At 40.8% G+C, this 21,449-nt stretch overlaps 1 protein-coding gene across 1 annotated transcript in view; it reads right to left on the bottom strand.

Moving 5' to 3' along the window:
- The window catches only part of NCKAP5 (NCK associated protein 5), a 729,314-nt gene that overhangs the window by 114,214 nt on the left and 593,651 nt on the right, over positions 1 to 21,449 (bottom strand). The window contains exons 10-11 of the mRNA XM_042948658.1: positions 11,703 to 11,804; positions 121 to 309 (exon numbers count right to left, since the gene is read on the bottom strand). Of these exons, the coding sequence (XP_042804592.1) occupies positions 121 to 309; positions 11,703 to 11,804 (291 nt within the window). The remainder of the gene's footprint in view (positions 1 to 120; positions 310 to 11,702; positions 11,805 to 21,449) is intronic.

Here is a 21,449-nt window from a genome sequence, read left to right on the forward strand (position 1 = left end):
GCAGTAAATGCACAGGTACTCAACAAATGGTCATTCTCTTCCCACCGTCCACCTTCCTGCCAGAAGAGGATTCTTTCCTGGCTCACTCTGATGCTAAATTGTCTCAAAAGGAGGCCTTACCCTTTTCCTGAGGTTCTTTCCATCGTGCCATGTGTGGGAGGAGCCGCTGGAGTTCTCACTGCAGGTGCTCGAAAGAGACAGCTCACTGCTGCTGCAGCTGTTTCGAGGACAGAGATGACCAGGCATGACGATCCCCAAACCAGGGCATTTCAAAGCAGGGGCTCCTGATTTTGCATTCGGCTGGCATTCCTAAAAAAGCAGGACAGCTCTGAGCTAAGGCTTTGCTTAGGGGACAGTAAATACCAACTTGACATCACAGTGAGGTAGAAGCAAATGTAGCCGAGTGCTTCGAAGGACAGCTTTTGGGGTCAAACAGCCTAGAGGTCCAAATCTTGGCTCTGCCTCTTGCTAATATACTAGAAGGAATTATTTAATCCCTCAGAGCTACATTTGTTCTTAAAGTGAATAATGATACTATTATCATTACTGCCTACCTTATAGAGTTACCACAAAGACCAAATGGGGTTCTAGATCAGAAGCATATCACACAGTACCTGGCCTAAGTGGTACTTGATTATGACGAACTGCCATCACAATGGCAGAAATATCACAATGGTAGTTTCCCACTTTCTCCAGTCAGATGGGTCAAATAATCAGATCCATATCAAGCCATGACCAATGGTACAAAAGAATGAAGACAGAGTAGCATCTTTGGCTGTAGGGTTCAAGAGCATGACCACTACACTGGGAGTTTAGTGACCTGGATCTCAGGCTGCATGTTACCCCTGGCAGGAGACACTGAGTAAAGAAAGCATTTAACTCCCATGCACCTCAGGGTCTTCCTTTGTGTGTGTGTGTGGGGGGGGGGGTGGGGACAGTTCCACCAGATTGTTCTCCTGGCCCCACACACAGCATCATTCTGAGTCAGGAATCAAATACCCAGGAAGTCATGTCTAGTGGCACATCAAACTGAGGAATTAGGAGGTACTGTTGGAAAGGTTATGGAACTTTCCATATCATTTGGCCGTCTAAATGGTAAAGACTGCCACATCAACTAGATCTGGGTTCCATGCCGAAGACCCAGGTGGGGGCACAGGTGACAAAGTTGTAAACATCTAAGCACATCCTGACAGCCATATTCTTGGCCCCTAATTAACAGATGAAGCTCCATGAGCTGGACAAGCTAAATTAATTTAGCATCCTGATCACGAGAAGAAAGTCTCTCCATTACCGTCTCATTCCACTCTCCTATCTATATAAAGCTTTGTCTCAGAAGCTCTTTGATGGGGAACCATCTGTCTTTGTGTCATTCACAGAATGGCAAAGCCTCTTACTTATGCAATTTATTGACACTTTATAGGTGCCTTTATTACCTGAGTACTTATCACTGTTCTCCAAATGCAATTCCAGCTGACAGTGACTAAATCCCCACTGGAGGAAGGAAAGGCATGCTGTTCTGGGAGTACTCAGGGAACATGCTAACCCCCTGCATAAGTACAAAGGGTATATTTAATTTCCTCTCTAATCAATATCCATAACGCTTAATAAGGTTAGATTTTCAACATCAAGCATTGCCTGCTATCAATACTTCATTTTTGCTGCATAACAATCCCTTTAAGTGATCTAAATATGCCAAGAAATTTTACTATTCCATCCCCCACCCCCGAAATTTGGCTCTAAATAGCACTGAGAGGAGAAACTCGTCTTAAAATTCAGCATTCAGCAGTATCTGTTGATTTATGACCTTGTTACTGCTGCATGTAACTTACTTAAGGAGAGTTTATTATTTGCACCTTGACAGATGTCTACAACCAGTAGTGCTATTGCACAGGTTGCCTGACATCGACACTTGGGCCACTGCGTACATCTAGGACAAACTTTCAGAAGTAACACATTACACTCCCCTTCTACTCGTGCACTTTCCTATTTTCACCATCCCCAAACCTCTTTCATATTTTGTTGCTTGAGTAAGCAGGGTGGTGGTTTTATTTAGGACTGCCTCTGCTCTGGCAGACTGGTCTGTTCTCCAGAGGAGATTGTGACTGTGTCCTGCGAGACCATCCAGATCTAAATTTTTCTTTTTTCTTTTCTTTTCTTTTTAATGTTTATTCATTTATTTTGAGAGAGAGAGATCTGGGAAGAGGCACAGAGAGAGGGAGAGAGAGAATCACAAGCAGGCTCTGCATTGACATTAAGTAGCCCAACATGGGGCTGGAACTCATGATTCATGAAATCATGACGAGCCGAAATCAAGAGTTGGACACTCAACCATCTGTGCCACCCAGGTGCCCCTGATATAAATTTTTCTAATGGCCCTTTTCACACTCTGCATGGCTTTCGGTTACCGTTTGTACTCTACCTTTTCTCGAAGCACCGAAACTTCCATGATTTCCCTCTGTCTTTCCCACCTATTCCTTCCTACTATACCTATCAAAATTCTATCTATTTTTACAGCTCAACTCCATTCCCAGGACACTTTTTACAAATAAGCATCCTTGCCCAGTTGTTTCCCATGTGTGTACCTCCTGTATGGATGCTGGATTAAGATGACAGGAAATTTAACCTCAGAGCAACCAAAGGAAGGAATTGCTGCATCTGCCTTTGACCATGAACTTGAGATGAGCCGATGTGATGGAGCATACTTCAGGGAGGTGGAGAAGACCTATTACTGTCATGTAGAGGCCAGTGGGGTTGGGGGTGCTTAAGCAGAGAAGTATCTTCCAAGTCAGGCTTCCCATACTTCAGTGTGTACATGTATCATCTGGGATCTTGTTAAATGCAGATTCTGAGTAATTCTGAGGTGGAATCTGATGTGTAGTATTTTTGACAAGTTCCCGGGTGCTTCTATGCTGCTGTGCCAGGACTTTGAGTAGAGGGTCCCTAGGGGAAGGTATGAAAGAGGTCTACCTCTGATGTGGGTTGCTTGGTAGCAAGTTGTATTACCACACGGCCTGACCTGGACTTTGGAGCAGGATGAAGGGAATGGTCTGAGCCTACCCATGGACCAGTGCAGTGGGGAGAGAATATGAGTATGTGTGTAGGGGGGTGGGGGGGGAATTTACAGGGTAATTCCTTAAAAGAAGAGGAAGGGTCAGTCCTCCATATCGGATATTCTCCCATATTTCCCCCACATTAGACAATCAATATTTGAAGGGACCTAGAATCAATATTTAATAAGGGACCTAGAATCTCTTACATCATGGCTGCAATGCGAGCTCCTTTTTCCTGAAGTCTCCTTCATCAGCACATGATTATCAAGCAGGATTATCTACTCCAGCAAATAACTAACTGCTGTGTGGTTGAGTGCTTGTACTCTAAGGCCATTTATTAGGTTTAAACTCTGGCCCTTCCACTTGCTAACTCCTTAACCTTGAGAAAGTTATTTAACCACTCCATGCCTCAGTTTCCTTATTTGTAAATGGAGATGATGAAAGTACATATCATACAAGATCACTGTGAAATCTGGACAGCCCCTGGCATACAGCAATGCTTAGTAACATTTAGGTGTTCCTACTATTATTTTTTTTATATACGTGTGTCTTGACTCTCAGACTAAATCACAAGTTCACAGTCTCCCTAAGAGACTCTACGTTATACTTTCTTGTGGTGCCAGTATTGTCTGACACCTTGCACACAGGAACTGGACTGAGCAACAGCCAAAAGTGTGGGTGCCCTTTGGTTCTGGGAATTATTGATATGAAGTTCAGAGAGATATACTAGCAGATACTACTCTTTGTTATCATTCCCCATCTTTGCCACGGTGTTCTGTGGCTGTGGCATAGTGCCGATTATGAAGAACAGAAGAGTGCTAAACGGCAGAAATCTTATTATTGCCCCAATACGGTTGGTGGGTACTGTGGTACATGAATTTTATGTATTGTGGGATTTCATCCTCACCACGATTCTCAGAAATAGAAAAGAAATATCATTATGCTCATTTCTCAGATGGGGAACTTGACGCACAGTGGCATTGCTGTCTTGCGTAAGGTTACCAAGCTAGTACAACATTCTGAAGTCAGGCCCACATCCTAGCCATTATTCTATGGCACCAAGTAAGGACCTTAACAATAAGCAGAAATCCTGGACATATACAGACCATAAAGTACCCAACAGGGAAGAGATCTAATTAGTAATAGATGATTATTATTAAAAAGATTTTTGGCCGAAAAAATGTATAGTGGTTTCCACTGTAACATTATCTTAATTATGTTGACTTCATTGGCAAAATACACCCCTTTTGCACTAGTCGAAATGTTTTTTTCTCATTGTGTATTTTAGATTACTACCTTGGGTGACTCATGCTTTAACATCTTTACTGTGAGAAATACAAACAAAATCTGTAATTAAAAAAAAAAAAATGAGAGAGGACTGTCTACCCTAGAGAAACCGGGACAACCTGAGGGGCCATAGGTGGGTGATTGCGAACTAGGGGAGATAAAACGGGCTGTGTAGGCATGGAGAGGAGGGATCCCCTTCTGCAGAGAGACAAAGGGAAGAGAAATTGTGGCTGGGGAAGCATAGGACTGTATCTGGACAACAGAAAAAACATCAGATCGGGAAGGAGAGGGATCCCATCTGTAACTGCAGGTTAGAGGATCTCTAACTGCAGATCCCACCTTTGGACTGGGGCTGGTTGCCCTGTTCATGTACCTGGTGAGGAGGGAGCCACCTCCGGGTTCGGTGGTAGATCAGGGGCAAGGTCCGCAGCAGGAGAAACCGGTACCCTCCCCTGAAGTGCTGTGGCACAGGACAAAACCAGCCAGGACCACATATCAGGAGGCGTTTCCCTAGTACCGGGGTGCACAGAGAGGGAGTTTAAATCCCAGCCAAGCACCAAGGCCACAGAGTCAGAGAAGTGAGACAGACAGCCTAGTCTGTGCCCGTGGCACAGTGAGGACGGCTTCAAAGGAGTGATTTGGGACACCAGGTTGTGGAGGAGACACTGGGGGGTTGCCATTTTTCTCCCACCACCACCAAGGCAGGGGTCTCAGGGAACTGACCTCGGGGCCCAGTGGAGGTGGGACCTGCCTACACCAAACCACGCCCCTCCAAGCCAGGTAACCGTGTATCTACTGGAGTGGGATAGATGTTGTGGAACCAGACACACCCCCTCCTCCAGACCAGTGCTTCTGCATTGCCTGGATTAATTCTAGGACAATTCTCACTATATAGATGTATTCTTCCTTCCATTTCTCCTTCTTATCTCTTCCCTCCTCTAGGCTGGTTACTATGGCTATTGGTTTGTTTAAACGGCCATATTTAATCCATTCTCTTGATACAGGTTCTTCTTTACATTCCTTTCTTTCTCTCTGGAATAATCAACCAGTACAGTTTCTCTGTCTGGGTAACTTTACCTTCGTTTCTTTTTCCCCTACCTCCTTATTTTCCTTTGTCTATCTTTGGATTAAGCCTTTTAGTTTCTCTGCCTGGTCATTGTTCATTTTTTTCTTTTTCCCCGCCCCTGTCATTTCTGTCTTTGTGTGTGCTCTTCCATCAGCACCGCCTCCACCCTGTTCTTTACTTGTAGCTCATGTTTCTGGTTTTTTGCTTTTGGATTGTTTTTAGTTTTTTGATTTTGTTGGTTTGTTTTATTGGTTTGTGTGTCTGCATGTTTTTGTTTCCTGTTTGTCTGTCTGTTTTCCTTTCCAGGGCTACTTCAAGGAACAAATCTAAGTACATCTGGTAGAGGGTCCAAAACATCACTACAAGTAGGGAAATAAAATAACCAAAGTCACAACACCAGAGAGCAAATAACACTCTCCAAAAAACACTTACTGAAGGCCCAGGCCCTGGACAGTGTATGACCCTCTTTAATATAGCAGTGCTCACAGGTGCAGAACACATAACAAGCTTTTAAAAATCATAAGGACAGAAAACTAGCCAAAGTGATGAAACAGAAAAATTTTCCTCAAAAGAAATTCCAGGAAGAAATGACAGTTAAAGAATTGATCAAAAAAGACATAAGCAACATAACTGAACAAGAATTTAGAATAATAGTCATAAAATTAATTGCTGGGTTTGAAAAAAGCATAGAAGACAGCAGAGAATCTACTGCTGCAGATATCAAGGGATTAACAAATAGTCATGATGAATTAAAAAATGCTATAAATGAGGCGCAAAATAAAATGGAGGCAGCCACAGCATGGACTGAAGAGGCAGAGGGGAGAACAGGTGAATTAGAAGATAAAATTATGGGAAAAGAGGAAGCTGAGAAAAAGAGAGATAAAAAAAATCCAGGATCATGAGGGGAGAATTAGAGAACCAAGTGATTCAATCAAATGGAACAATATCCATATCATAGGAATTCTAGAAGAAGCGGAAAGAGAGAAAGAGGCTGCAGGTGTGCTTGAACAATGAGAACTTATCCAATCTGAGGAAGGAAACAGGCACTGAAATCCAAGAGGCACAGATAACTCCCTTCAGATATAACTTGCATTGATCTTCTGCACAACATATCATAGTGAAACTGGCAAAATACAAGGATAAAGAGAGAATTCTGAAAGCAGCTAGGGATAAACGGGGCTTAACACATAAGGGTAGACACATAAGGGTAGTAGCTAACCTATCTACTGAAACTTGGCAGGCCAGAAAGGAGTGGCAGGAAATTGTCAATGTGATGAACAGGAAAAATATGCAGCCAAGAATCCTTTATCCATCAAACCTGTCATTCAGATTAGAAGGAGAGATCAAGGTTTTCCAAAACAAACAAAAACTGAAGGAATTCATCACCACTAAACCAACCCTATAAGAGATCCTAAGGGGGACTCTGTGAGTGAAATGTTGCAAGGACTAAAATGTACCAGAGACATCACTACAAGCATAACCTACAGATATAACAATGACTCTAAACCCATATCTTTCAATAATAACACCGAATGCAATGGACTAAATGCTCCAATCAAAAGACATAGGGTATCAGAATGGGTAAAAAAAGCAAGACCCATCTATTTTCTGTCTACAAGAGATTCATTTTAGACCTGAGGACACCTTCAGATTGAAAGGGGATGGAGAACCATCTACCATGCTACTGGAAGTCAAAAGAAAGCTGGAGTAGCCATACTTATATCAGACAAACTAGACTATAAGTTAAAGGTTGTAACAAGAGGTGAAGAAGGGCTAATGCCCTAATTACAGGGTTTGTCCATCAGGAAGAGCTAACAATTATGTATGTCTATGCACCAAATTTGGAAACACCCAATTATATAAAACAATCACAAACATAAGCAATCTTATTGATAAGAATGTAGTAATTGCAGGGGACTTTAATATTCTACTTACAACAATGGACAGATAATCTAGACAGAGAATCAGTAAAGAAACAATGGCCCTGAATGATACATTGGACCAGATGGACTTGACAGATATACTTAGAACTCTACATCCCAAAGCAGCAGAATATACTTTCTTCTTGAGTGCACATGAAACATTCTCCAAGATAGATCACATACTGGGTCACAAAACAGCCCTCAATAAATAGAAAAGAATTGAGATCATACCATGCACACTTTCAGATCACAATGCTATGAAACTTGAAATCAATCACAGGAAAAAGTCTAGAAAACCTCCAAAAGCATGAGGTTAAAGAACATCCTACTAAAGAATGAATAGGTCAACCAGGCAATTAGAGAAGAAATTAAAAAATACATGGGACAAACGAAAATGAAAATACAACAAACTAAACCCTTTGGGATGCAGCAAAGGCAGTCTTAAGAGGAAAATAAATTGCAATCCAGACCTATCTCAAGAAACAAGAAAAATCCCAAATACAAAATCTAACAGCACACCTAAAGTAACCAGAAGCAGAACAGCAAAGATACCCCAAACCCAGCAGAAGAAGAGAAATAATAAAGATCAGAGCAGAAATAAACAATATAGAATCCAAAAAAACAGTAGAGATCAATGAAACCAAGAGTTGGTTTTTTGAAAAAATAAACAAAATTGATAAACCTCTAGTCAGGCTTCTCAAAAAGAAAAGAGAGAGGACCCAAATAGATAAAATCACTAATTAAAATGGATTTATTACAACCATTCCCTCAGAAATACAAGCAATTATCAAGGAATACTATGAAAAATTATATGCCAACAACTGGACAACCTTGAAGAAATGGACAAATTGCTAGACACCCACACACTACCAAAACTCAAACGGGAAGAAATAGAAAATTTAAACAGACCCATACTTAGTAAAGAAGCTGAATCAGTTATCAAAAATCTCCCAACAAATAAGAGTCTTGGACCACATGGCTTCCCTGGGGAATTCTACCAGACATTTAAAGCAGAGTTAATATCAATCCTTCTCAAGCTGTCCCAAAAATATAGACATGGAAGGAAAATTTCCAGACTCATTCTATAAAGCCAGCATTACTTTGATTCTAAAACCAAACAGATACCCAGCAACACAAAAGACTACAGGCTAATATCCCTAATGAATGTGGATGCAAAATTTCTCAACAAGATACTAGCAAATTGAATTTAACAGCATATAAAAAGAATTATTCACCATGATCAAGTGGGATTCATTCCTGGGCTGCAGGTTTGGTTCAATATTCACAAATCAATCAATGTGATACATCACACTAATAAAAGAAAAGAACCATATGAACCTGTCAATAATGCACATTTGACAAAATACAGCATCCTTTCTAAATAAAAACCCTCAAGAAAGTCCGGATAGAAGGAACATACTTAAACATCCTAAAAGCCATTTATGAAAAGCTCACAGATAATATCATCCTCAATGGGGAAAAACTGATAGCTTTCCCTCTGAGATCAGGAACACAACAGGGATGTCCACTCTCACCACTGTTGTTTAACATAGTGTTGGAAGTCCTAGCATCAGCAATCAGACAACAAAATGAAATAAAAGGCATCAAATTGGCAAAGAAGAAGTCAAACTTTTACTTTTCACAGATGACATGATACTCTACACGGAAAAACCTGACAGACTCCACCAAAAGTCTGCTAGCACTGATACATGAATTCAGCATAGTCGCAGGGTATAAAATCAATGTACAGAAATCAGTTGCATTTTTATACGCCAATAATGAAGCAGCAGAAAGAGAAATAAAGAAACTGATCTCATTCGCAATTGCACCAAAACCATAAAATACTAGGAATAAACCTAACCAAAGATGTAAAAGATCTGTATGTTGAAAACCATAGAAATCTTATGAAAGAAACTGAAGAAGACACAAAGAAATGGAAAAACATTCCATGCTCATGGATTGGAAGAATAAATATTGTGTTAAAATGTCAATACTACCCAAAGCTACCTACACATTCAATCCAATCCCAATCAAAATTGCACCAGCATTCTTCTCAAAGCTAGAACAATCCTAAAATTTGTATGGAACCACAAAAGACCCCAAATAGCCAAAGTAATATTAAAGAAGAAGACCAAAGCAGGAGGCATCACAATCCCAGACTTTAGCTTCTACTCCAAAGCTGTAATCATCAAGACAGCATGCTATTGGCACAAAAACAGACATATAGACCAATGGGATAGAATAGAGACTCCACAATTGGACCCACAAAAGTATGGCCAACTAATCTTTGACAAAGCAGGAAAGAATAGCCAATGGAAAAAAGACAGTCTCTTTAACAAATGGTGCTGGGAGAACTGGACAGCAACATGCAGAAGAATGAAACTGGACCACTTTCTTACACCATACACAAAAATAAACTCAAAATGGATGAAGGACCTGAATGTGAGACAGGAAACCATCAAAACCCTAGAGGAGAAACAGGAAAAAAAAAACTCTTTTACCTCAGCTGCAGGAATTTCTTAGTCGACACATCTCCAAAGGCAAGGAAATTAAAAGCAAAAATGAACTATTGGGATCTTATCAAGATAAAAGCCTTCAGTGCTGTAAAGGAAACAATCAACAAAACTAAAAGGCAACTGATAGAATGGGAAAAGATATTTGCAAATGACATATCAGATAAAGGGCTAGTATCCAAAGTCTAAAATAATTTACCAAAACTCCACACCTGAAAAAAAATCCAGTGAAGAAATAGGCGGAAGACATGAATAGACACTTTTCCAAAGCAGATATCCAGATGGCCAACAGACACATGAAAAGATACTCAATGTCACTCATCATCAGGGAAATACAAATCAAAACCACACTGAGATATCATCTCATGCTGGTCAGAGTGGCTAAAATGAACAAATCAGGAGACTATGATGCTACAGAGGATGTGAAGAAATGGATCCCTCTTGCACTGTTGGTGGGAATGCAAACTGGTGCGGCCACTCTGGAAAACAGTGTGGAGGTTCCTCAAATAATTAAAAATAGAACTACCCTATTACCCAGAAATAGCACTGCTAGGAATTTACCCAAGGGATACAGGAATGCTGCTGCATAGGGGCACTTTTACCCCAATGTTTATAGCAGTGCTTTCAACAATAGCCAAATTATGGAAAGAGCCTAAATGTCCATCAACTGATGAACGGATAAAGAAGATGTCGTTTATATATACAATGGAATACTATTTGGCAATGAGAAAGAATGTAATCTAGTCATTTGCAGCAACATGGATGGAACTGGAGGGTATTATGCTAAGTGAAATAAATCAGGCAGAGAAAGACAGATACCATATGTTTTCACTCATATGTGGATCTTGATAAACTTAACAGAAGACCATGGGGGAGGGGAAGGGAAAAAAAATGTTACAGAGAGGCAGGGAGGCAAACCATAAGAGACTCTTGGATACTGAGAACAAACTGAGGGTTGATGGTGGGTTGGGGAGAGGGGAAAGTGGGTGATGGGCATTGAGGAGGGCACTTGTTGGGATGAGCACTGGGTGTTGCATGGAAGCCCATTTGACAATAAATTATATTTTAAAAAACAAAAATGGATGAAAAAAAAAGGAGAGAGACAGAGTGAACGAAGGCAAGAGTTTCTTGGATATAAATTGCACACTTAAAAAATTCCTGACCTTAAGGCCATATTATAGATTGGAAGGCATTAATGTCTTCATGAATGTTTAAAGTGACAGCATTCCACTGAAATTTAATTCCAATCTAAATTGAGAATATTTACCTTTGATATAGAATATCCTGTCTACATTGATAAAGTTATACAACAAAATCAAAAGCCAATTATCCACAAATGTTCATCTGTCACTGTTTTAAGCCTAACATTTTTCATTACATATTTATTTGGCTCTTGTATTTTTCAAGTTACTTTCTTTATGTCAATGAGAGTTAAAAGCCATGCTGGTTAAAGTTTTGCCAAATAAGCACAAAGCTAACCCTAGCTAAAAAAAAATGTACAGCCCATGAATTTTTAAAAGTTCATACATAATATATCATAAAAGTAGGATGAATAATATAGGACATGGGCTTTAATAAAAAGCTCCTTGACCATTTCTCAGAGACTTTGAGATGTAATCAATACCCAAAAAGGTATCTTGGGGACAAAGTCAAGATTTATGATATTTTTGCCAAGAGTGACACTTTCTGCTTACTCTATCAGCTGGGGGACATAATATTGAATTTCAGAGAACACAAGAAAGGAAGGTATTTTTATCTGCCTGACAATGCTTCAAGGATGCGCTTTATGGTTCACTTGTGACATCATATTTGATGGAAGGAAAATAACCTGAACAAGCATTCTGAAGGCAAGAGGGAAACTCACATGAATCTCAACATCAGTTCGTGACTGCGTCAGACTTCGGCTTCTTTCCACGTCTGAGAGCAAATCTCCAGATGAAAGATCTAAGATGCGTGAGTGAAGTTTCTAGGTAAAAAGCAGAAATGTTGCACCGTGGTGATTTAATTGTTTGTTTCCAAATCCTGCCTTGGCCAGCTAAATCTCAAAGGAGTTGACATTTCTAGATTAGATAATACATGTCCTAACCCAAAACATTTATTCTAGTTTATGAGCAAGCCATATGTATGTATGTGAAAACTATAGCTTATAAATAGTAATCACACTCTCACTGTCTGTCAGTTGTGCTGGAAAGTATTAGTAGGAAAAAATAAGTAGGAGGAAAAATGTGAATCATCCAATACACTTATTGGCTAGTATGAAAAATAACTTTCGATATTCACATTAGAAAACAATCACCATGTCAACCTTATTATGTTGAATAGTGGTTAAAATCTGAGCAAATAATTATAAAAGTGACCTTATTTCTAAACAGCATTGATCTTGTAAAATCTTCCCTTGGATACATTTTAACTCAAAGTCATTAATGTCATCTGTTAGGAACAATTAATGTGAATAGAAAATAATTGCATCTGGGAGCTGGGGACGTGGAGGATTTTGCGCATTAATATTCACATGCTATTTGATTATATACTCAATTCTTTATTTCAGCTTTGCTTGGGAGGCCTGCTAAACCAGGGACATTTCACTATATTAATCTTTATACTAATTACTAAGGCTTTTCTGTGGACATTAAATTTGATCTGTTTAATTGCAAATACAATAAAACTCATGATTTATGTCTAATGTTTCTGCAAGGCTGATGACATTTTAAAATGGTACTTGTAGCCTGGTTTGTCTTGGTTACAGCTTTTGTGACTTCAGACACTAAAAAATCGAATTGAGTAAGTAAATAATGTGGCTAGGCGTGCCTCCCTCACCTCTGAAAAGTTTTTCAATTACTTTTTCTCCCTGGAAAGGCCTTGCTGCATACAGATGTTGATCCAGGAAATGTCTGAGCTTCTGTGTCACTAATTAGTGTTAGAATCATCTTAGAGTACAGAGGTGGCCCCACCGGTCACTCTGTTCTTGCAGATGTGCCATTGTCAGCAGGAACCCTAAACTCCACTAAAATGAGTCACATTCACTACGTTCTCCATTTGACTCCCCTCGGACTGAACTTGCATGACAGCCCCTATGTGTGTGGTTAGTTGGCCACTCAACGAACATGCCTTCAGCACCTGCTGGAGGATGAGCGCTGAGGTAGAACTGTGCTGCATCCCTCAGCAGGAGGGCATATTTTCTATTATGGATCATTGTCCTCCTTCCCAGTGAAGCTCTAAATCACTATTTTCTTCAAATCAAAAAAAAATAAGTTTTTTAAAAATGTTTATTTATTTTTGAGCGAGGGAGAGAGAGAGGAAGACATATAAGCCAAAGTGGGCTCCAGGCTCTGAGCTGTCAGCACAGAGCCTGATGCGGGGCTCAAACTTACAAACTGTGAGATCTTGACCTGAGCCAAAGTCGGATGCTTAACTGACTGAGCCACCCAGGTGCCCCTAAACTCTATCTCTACCCCCATAGTGGGGATTGAACTCACGACCCTGAGATCAAGAATCACATGCTCTACCAACCTAGCCAGCCAGGCGCCACCCGTCAACCCCCCACCCCCCCGCCAAATTTTTTAATGTTTACTTATTTTTTAGAAAGAGATAGCACAAGTGGGGGAGGGGCAGAGAGAGAGACGGAGACACAGAATCTGAAGTAGGCTCCAGGCTCAGAGTTGTCAGCACAGAGCCCGATGTGGAGCTTGAACTCATGAACAATTAGATCATGACCTGAGCCAAAGTCAGATGCTTAACTGACTGAGCCACCCAGGCACCCCCACTGTTTGCTTTAGACCAATACTTGTGCTTTCCTCAATCTGTGTTTGTGGGGCTCCTTTGACCAAAAAGGGCATAAATTTTAAACTAGCTGCCTGTTATTTTGAAAATTCTAACTTTTTCAAAAGAGCTAAGACATCAATAGGTCACTAGAGTCAGGATGTTGTTTCTGTGCAATTTTTAGAATCCTTAGCTTGAGCTCCCTCTAGAAACTGAGTCAGCTGGGGGCAATAGTCATTTAATCCCCGGGACCTATCACAGTGTGTAATAGTAAGTAGCAAGTACCCAACTGATGCTTGTTATAGTCTATAAAGAAAAAGATGTCTTTGTATTTTTTCTACCCACATATACATTTTAAAGATTGAGAGACTGCCAAAAGAATGATAATGTTTTGAGACATAAGGATTCATTTATCAATATGCAAACAGTCCAAGTTATAGGAAATGACATTCAAGAAAAGAAATGATGATTTTGAGTGGTATATCATGTGATATTGGGGAAGAGTCCTTCTAGGTTAGCTATCTGATGTAATTTGGTTCATGGTTGCTCTTCACTCCTTATCAAATATATGATGTCATCCTTTGCTTTCTGTGTGAATCTATGTATGTATAAATGCATCCTCCTAAATGATGTTATATTTTAGCAGTTTATATCCAAATGTTCACTTCCCCTCAATTGAAATTAGTAACATGGTGTGGGAGAGGGGGCAGGTCCTAGGACAAGGGGCCAGGTGATCTGAGTTCCAGCTCTGTCTAAGAGTTTTACCAGATCTTGGGAATGTAACTGCATCTCTGTCTCTGATTCCTTGCTGGGTATGGAGGGATGGAAGTGGCTACTTAACCTACTCCACAGGTAGGGAGAGGTGTTGCCATGGTTAGGAACAAAAACAGACAGGACAGTGTGCAGAAATTCACACAGCCTTACACCAATTACTGGTCAAAACTGAGAGTTGTTGGTAGGTAATTTCTTAAATGCTAAGGTACACATGGATCCTCTGTTGTTAGAGTTTCCACACATGTAAGGCAAAGTTCCACATATGCAAATACAAATTGACTTGGGAAACAAAATCTATTTCTGTGTTAAGGCAGTAGGCAAGAAAATGGTGGGTAAATATCATCTTTTTACACAATTTGCCTTAAATAACCAAGAAAGCTCAAAAGTCCATATATGTTACATTTATTTTTTGTTGTTGTTACATTTCTTATAAGAAGAATTTTTATGAAAGGCTTATATTTTCACATATGTATAGGTATATATAATACCCTAGTGAACATATTCTCATGGACACACACATACAGGGTGTACAAGAGAATAAGCACATCACTTTTCAAACTGGTACTGTGATGTTATCTGTGCTTAGTAACGATCTTGGCGTGGAACACCTGGGTGGTTCAGTCAGTTAAGCATCCAACTTTAGCTCGGGTCGTAATCCTGCGGTTCGTGAGTTTGAGCCCCACATCGGGCTCTATGATGACAGCTCAGAGCCTGGAGCCTGCTTCAGTTTCTGTGTCTCCCTCTCTCTCTGCCCCTCCCCTGTTCGCATTCTATCTCTCCCTCAAAGATCAATAAATATTAAAAATACATAAATAAAGATCTTGGTGCAAAGTAGGTAGAATATAGGTATGGGGAATTCAATTAAAGTTATTGTCAGAAAGAGTATAACTGACAGGAGAATACTGTGACCTCTTGAAAGAAGTCTCCCTGCTTAGTTAGAGGGAAAATTCTCAGCACATACCTATCTATAGTTCACATTCACGGCTAATGTCCATCTGGATAAAATCTCTCACCTGAAATAATTCAAACTTATAATTTTTAACCTGAAAATCGAGAGGAATCTTGGATTGAGACGTGAGTTTTTAAATGTTTTAGACATGAGAGGTAGCAAGATTATTCAGTAGAGGTTTAAAATTGACCTCACATCACCTCTTATATTATCTCAGTAACTTAGATTCCACTTGGTGTTAGAAATACAGATTCCCAGCCTCACACATTTCCAAACCAGAGGTCAGTGAGATCTGTTTGCTCAAATGCTCCCTTTGATGGAGACAGTCTACCCCTCCCTTCCTTCCAGACTGGTATTATCCAGTCCCTCTCACTTCTGAGCTGATGCTTTTGTCTATCTTCTCATGGCACACCTTCCGTGCTCCTTCCCACCCACCTAAAAACCTGCTCATACCTCAGGATTGCATTAAAACCCTACCTGTAAGGTTGTCTGTCATCAGTAGCCCATACTGGATTCCACACTTAGCCAGATGATACCCCTGGCCCATTTTGGCCCTGAACCTGAGGGCCATGATGGCTGAATGGCTCCTGTATGTAGGGTCTATTTTCCTAACAGGGTGATCAGGTCTATGAGAATGCAGGTCAAGCCCTGTATTTCTGCTTTGTCCCTGTGGCAGGGACTGGCTAAGTGTCATGGAATGGATTTCCTCTTTTCTCTGGGCACATAGTTAGATGGCATTTCCCAGCCTCCTTTGCAGTGAGGTGTGGCCATGTGACATAGTTCTAGTCTGTGGAGTGTGAACCAAAGTGATGTTGTTCCTGGCCCAGGAATACCTTTGGTGTGTGGTGTGCTAGGCTCTTTCCCCTCCACTGGTTTGATGTAGCCAACTGAGCATAGCAATCTTGTAAACGATGTGTTAAAGATGGAGCCACCAGGGAGAAGGAATTTGTGTTCCTGAATTGCCGACTGAAAGGGTACCACCTAGGGACCAGAGATAACTTTTTGGACTTTCAATGAGGAAGAAATAAATGTGTACTGGGTTTGAGCCATTATTCACTTGGGGGTTTACTATCATGATTAATATTAGCCTGGCTGAGATAGTCCTCCTCTGAGATAAGCACTCTGTAACATACAGGATAGCCACTCCATCAGTCAGTCAACAAACACAGATTCACACACACACATACACACTACACATACAACACATACATAGTCACACGTGTATATAGGGTTAGGTCAGCAGGCCAAGGGGACTTCTCCCCCTGAGGACTTTCAGCTTCACAGGGAAAAGGCGTGCTTTCTGTCACTATGTAGAGACAGGGGTGGGGATTTATGTGATGTGCTAAAGTGTATTGCAATCCATAGTCAGAACACTCCCTCATGCCAGTATAAAATACCAAGCTCAGCTCTGGGGGGCCTGGTGATGCTGGGGCGGCTAGTGCCAGAACCACACCAGGTCATTGATATTTGGTGGATGACCCTGTCTTGGGTCTGCCCACAGTATGTTCTCTGCACGGTTCTGAATCTGTAATTCAAAGCAGAGAAACGTTCCCTTTGACAGACTGTGCCCAGGGCCAGCTGCTCTGTATCTGGTGGGATGAGGGCAGAGTGGCTCCTTCAGAGCAGCAGATACTGATTTGGCAGCTCGCCAGTTAACGATGGTAGTGGAGACTGGACGTGGCGGTGCACTTGGGCCTTCAGAGCTGGGTTAGGGGACCAGTTTCCCTTTTCCTGTTTCTCTCCACACTCACGGAGCTGCAGTTCTCCGGCGCTCAGTGAAGACTGTGCATTTAATAGAATTCTGCCTCTGGGTTTTTGCTGAGGATGGAAATGAGGTCTTCACTGTAAGGCCGCTGATTTCTGAGGTCAGGAAAGCACTGAATCCTCATTTAGTGGCACAAGGTGCGGGTAAAAAGTATATCTTTATCTGAGAAGTTTGGGCAGCATGGGAAACCAGGCTGGAAACATCAAGTGGAGCAGGGTGATAGAGCAGGTTCTGTGTCCATCAATGTACTTCCTAACGTGTGAAAAGGAACGTGTGGGTTTTTTCCTGCCAAGATCTCAGAAGTTATTAACTCAGTGTAAGATGTAAAGAGGAAAGGGCTTTTCTTCCTTTAGTCTGATTCGGTGAGAGAATTATTCTAGGCTTATAATCACTCATACAATTTATTCTCCCCTCTAACTATGAAAATCCAAATATTGTAAAAAAGAGAAGTTATGGGAGTGGATATGGTGTACATATGATTAATGGGTTCTACCAACATGAGTAATTTAGGCTCAGCAGCAGAGGTAGAAGTGAATTAGTGTTTTTAACGTGATTTGCCTCAATACCCTTGATTTACTTGACCTTGGTAGATACTATTGTGTGGATATCCAGAATTCTACCTCAGGCCTGTTGTATATTCTCTCCAGAGTTGCTTTTTTCTCTCTGTGAAAAAAGTCTCTCAGTTAAAGGGGATGGCTTCAAAGCATAAGAGACTGTTAAAAACTGAGAACAAACTGAGGGTTGATGGGGGGTGGGAGGGAGGGGAGGGTGGGTGATGGGTATTGAGGAGGGCACCTTTTGGGATGAGCACTGGGTGTTGTATGGAAACCAATCTGACAATAAGTTTCATATATTAAAAAAAATAAATAAATAAAGGGGATGGCTTCTGTGCCCACAATTCCTGAATTCCTGTTTTATGTATCAAGTGAAAAGGTCTGTTAATTGCCACACGAACTACTGCTAAACCTTCTTTAGTGACATTTCCCTGAATTCTGTTCACAATATGCTCCACCCATTTGAAGGTATCTTCTACTCTCAAAAGTGCATGGCAGGATATTTAGAAGAAAGATGCAAGAATTTTTTCAAAATCTGCCCCCTCACCATTGGCATCTTTAACTGTTCAGCATCCGGCCCACGAGATGGGATATCAGGGCGTCCTCCTCCCCTCTTCCTGCCTGCTCCTTTGCTGCGCACTGCTGCTCCCACTCTCTTGGCTGGCTGCTCGTTTGAACTTGGACTTTTTTAAGGGATCACCCTCACTTGCAAATCTAGTGGCCTGGATCCTGGGCTGATTTCTCGAGTGGAAGAACTCATTGCTTTTTCAGCTCCAGCTTTGTTTGCTGATCACCCTGACTCCACTTTGAAGAGCTCATCTCAACTCACAGCCTCCAGAAAGCTTCCTCGAGCCCCACTCCTGCTCCCTCAACTCAGCCCCAGGTTGGCCCTGGGGCTCCTGTTTCATCTCCTTTAATCCCACCACATGGGAAGCAAGTCTGGAGTGCACTATTATGAAAGCCTCTGAGCGTCTTTTGATACTCCTAACTTCAGACGATTTCCTGCAATATCACCACCTTTCTGGATAGCCTCTGTTACAGGGGCAGAAAACACAAGTGGTGGATTTGGTATGTTTAAGAGACGTGTTCTAAATATGGCTCTGAGCTAGACATAACCAGGTGAATAAGCTTTGTTCCTCCTGTTGGATAACAAGGCAATTTTCATAGGTATGTGTAGGCTCCGGAAGGAAGTTCAAAGAACTATCAATAGTGTGGAGACTGATTAAGATAATTTCTCCTTGGAAGCTTTACTCACCAGATTATTATCCAAAAAAAACCAAAACCAAAACCAAAAACAAACAAAAAAAAAACAAAAACCAAACCAAAACAACCAAAAAACAAAGTTTTACTTTATGCACATACGTAGACTTAATATTTTTGCCATATTCAGGAAATGTGATTTTTCATCAGCCCTTCCAGATACCATCAGGAGAGCAGACCCCTGGTTCACATGTTACAAGTTTCATTCCATTTCATTAAGAATTTATTATAAAACAGAATATGACATAACTGTATATTACATAACTGAGTATAAATGATCATTTCTTAGATTCACAAAAATTTGAGCCTAGGACAAAATCTTTTTGGATAAGAGCTGATGTTTAATTAATTATGTCATTATTTCTATTTTTGGATACAAAGATAAAACATAATATCTGCATTCAGCCACCTTGCTGATGCGACAGAGTATGGTTTTCAAATGTTCTCCTGGAAGCTTTTTAAAAAACACTTTCACCAAGATTTGATCTCACTTCAGAGTCTGAAATTTTATCTCTCTCTCTTTTTTTTTAACCATATACAACAGTTCTTGCTGCAATTATATTTTTCCCAACAACTTCTAGACTTGCCCTGAATATAAATCTTTAGATGCCCTGGGTACATTCTGTTTCACTCTGGATGCCTCTGTAAATGACATGGTCCTACATCCTCTTTTCTACTTCTCTGGGATCGAAGGTTATAAAATACTTTTGAAACAATTATTCCAGAACTATATTCAAAACCTTCTTTAAGGGTCTCTGCTACCATGACAACCTGATTATCTGGTGGCTGCCTAAGGGAGCATTTGGGTTTGGTGACTAGGAAGTTCATTTGGGCACTTCTGCAGCTTAAACTGATGACTGGAGTATCTCAAATCTGTCCTGTCCTCTGAAACTCCATTAACAGTGCCCCGAGGACCCACAGGGTGAGAACCAGCAGGAAGATGAATGGAGATGAAAAGAGCAGACCTTGCCCTTGGGAACCTCCACTCTAATTAGTTCAACAAGAAGCATTTATGAAGCATCTACTGTGTACAGAGTCTCGACTATGAACTATGAACAGACTCAAGGAAGCTCATTAGTGGAGCCCACTCAATATCAATGAAGAGCCCACAGAGATGAGACAAAAAAAAAAACACATAAGAATTCTTAAGGCAGAATATGCAAAAGAGATCATGGTAGAGTAAGGGTGATACGAGGCAGAAGTGGGGAGGGATGGGGGTCAGCCTGGTAACACAGTTACATATGAGTAAGATAACGTTCTGTGTAATAAATGTTCACACAACAGGGGCTTAGTTCTCACTCTCAAGCTTCCAAACCTCTTGGTCTCTTTATAGAAAACAACAACAAAAAAGATTCAGAAATATTTAATATGTAACAGCGAAGTGGCAGAATGTTGGGAGTGTAGGGTTAGGGGTTCCACAGCAGGCCACCTGTGGGCAGGTGAGGAGCCAGTTCCGAAGAGTGATTCACACTTGCTTGCCTGTGAATAATCTCAAGACTCTCTGAAGCTTTCCTTTTGTGTTCTTCCCTGACTCTGATCTGAGACAGGAAATGATTCAGCACAGCCTGAGCCTATTCTGGGATCTAAGAGATACAGAAGTGCGGTGAAACTTCCATTTTTATCACTAATTACTTTAACAGGTACTTTAATAAGTGCTTGCCAATTGCCCCTGCTGTTTTGTAAAATTATCTACACTGCATTTTACATTTTTAATCAAGCTTTATTTTTGAGAAGTTTCCTGGATTGATGAAGCTTTTGCTTTTTACATGTAGGGGGACAAATTTTCCCTCTGATTTCATAGAACTAAAGAAATTAGGCAGGGGTCGGGGGTAGGGGGGGGACCTGGCCTGCTATTTTTACCAGGCCTATTGGAAATTATGGTGGTGGCCACTGGAGTCGAACACACCATTTCTTAGGAAGAAATGAATCACTTCCTGCCCTGTGGGGTACAAAGGCTCTGTATGAAGTCTCTGCCCTGAATCTCTATCTCATGGATCCTCACACTAAATGTGGAAGAAGTTACTATCTTAACTTTTAGGGATGAATAAATTCAGGTAACCAAATCTAAGGAAGGGATCCAAAGTCAAAAGTTTATATTCCAGTAAGAAGTAGAGCCAGGATTCTTTCTCAGATATGTGTCCTTCTAAGTCCAGACTTCCACATTCCGTTTGCTTCTCACGTGAAGAGAGGGAATTGGTCTCTTTTGCAAGGTGAGTTGTTTATTTCTGCCTAAGTGTTTAGCCCATAATTTGGGTCACTCCCATCAGTAGCTGTAGACATTTTCTGAGCTGTGTTTAGCATCAGGTATGTCTTTCACGTATATTATTCTTTGAAACGCTCATCATCACCCATAGTAAGGACATCATCATTCCCATTTTATAGGTAAGAAATTGAGGTACAGAAGCTAAAAATCTTGTCTAATGTCACATAAACAGTATCCCAGGTAGTATGAGTGCAGGGTTCATTCTCTTAATTTCTATAATTGGAACTGGCTTATGATGGTTCGTTATATAAAATTTACAAAAATAACAATACAAATTAATTAGACAA

Source organism: Panthera leo, chromosome C1 (assembly GCF_018350215.1).
Source record: "Panthera leo isolate Ple1 chromosome C1, P.leo_Ple1_pat1.1, whole genome shotgun sequence".
NCBI classification, from domain to species: Eukaryota; Metazoa; Chordata; class Mammalia; order Carnivora; family Felidae; genus Panthera; species Panthera leo.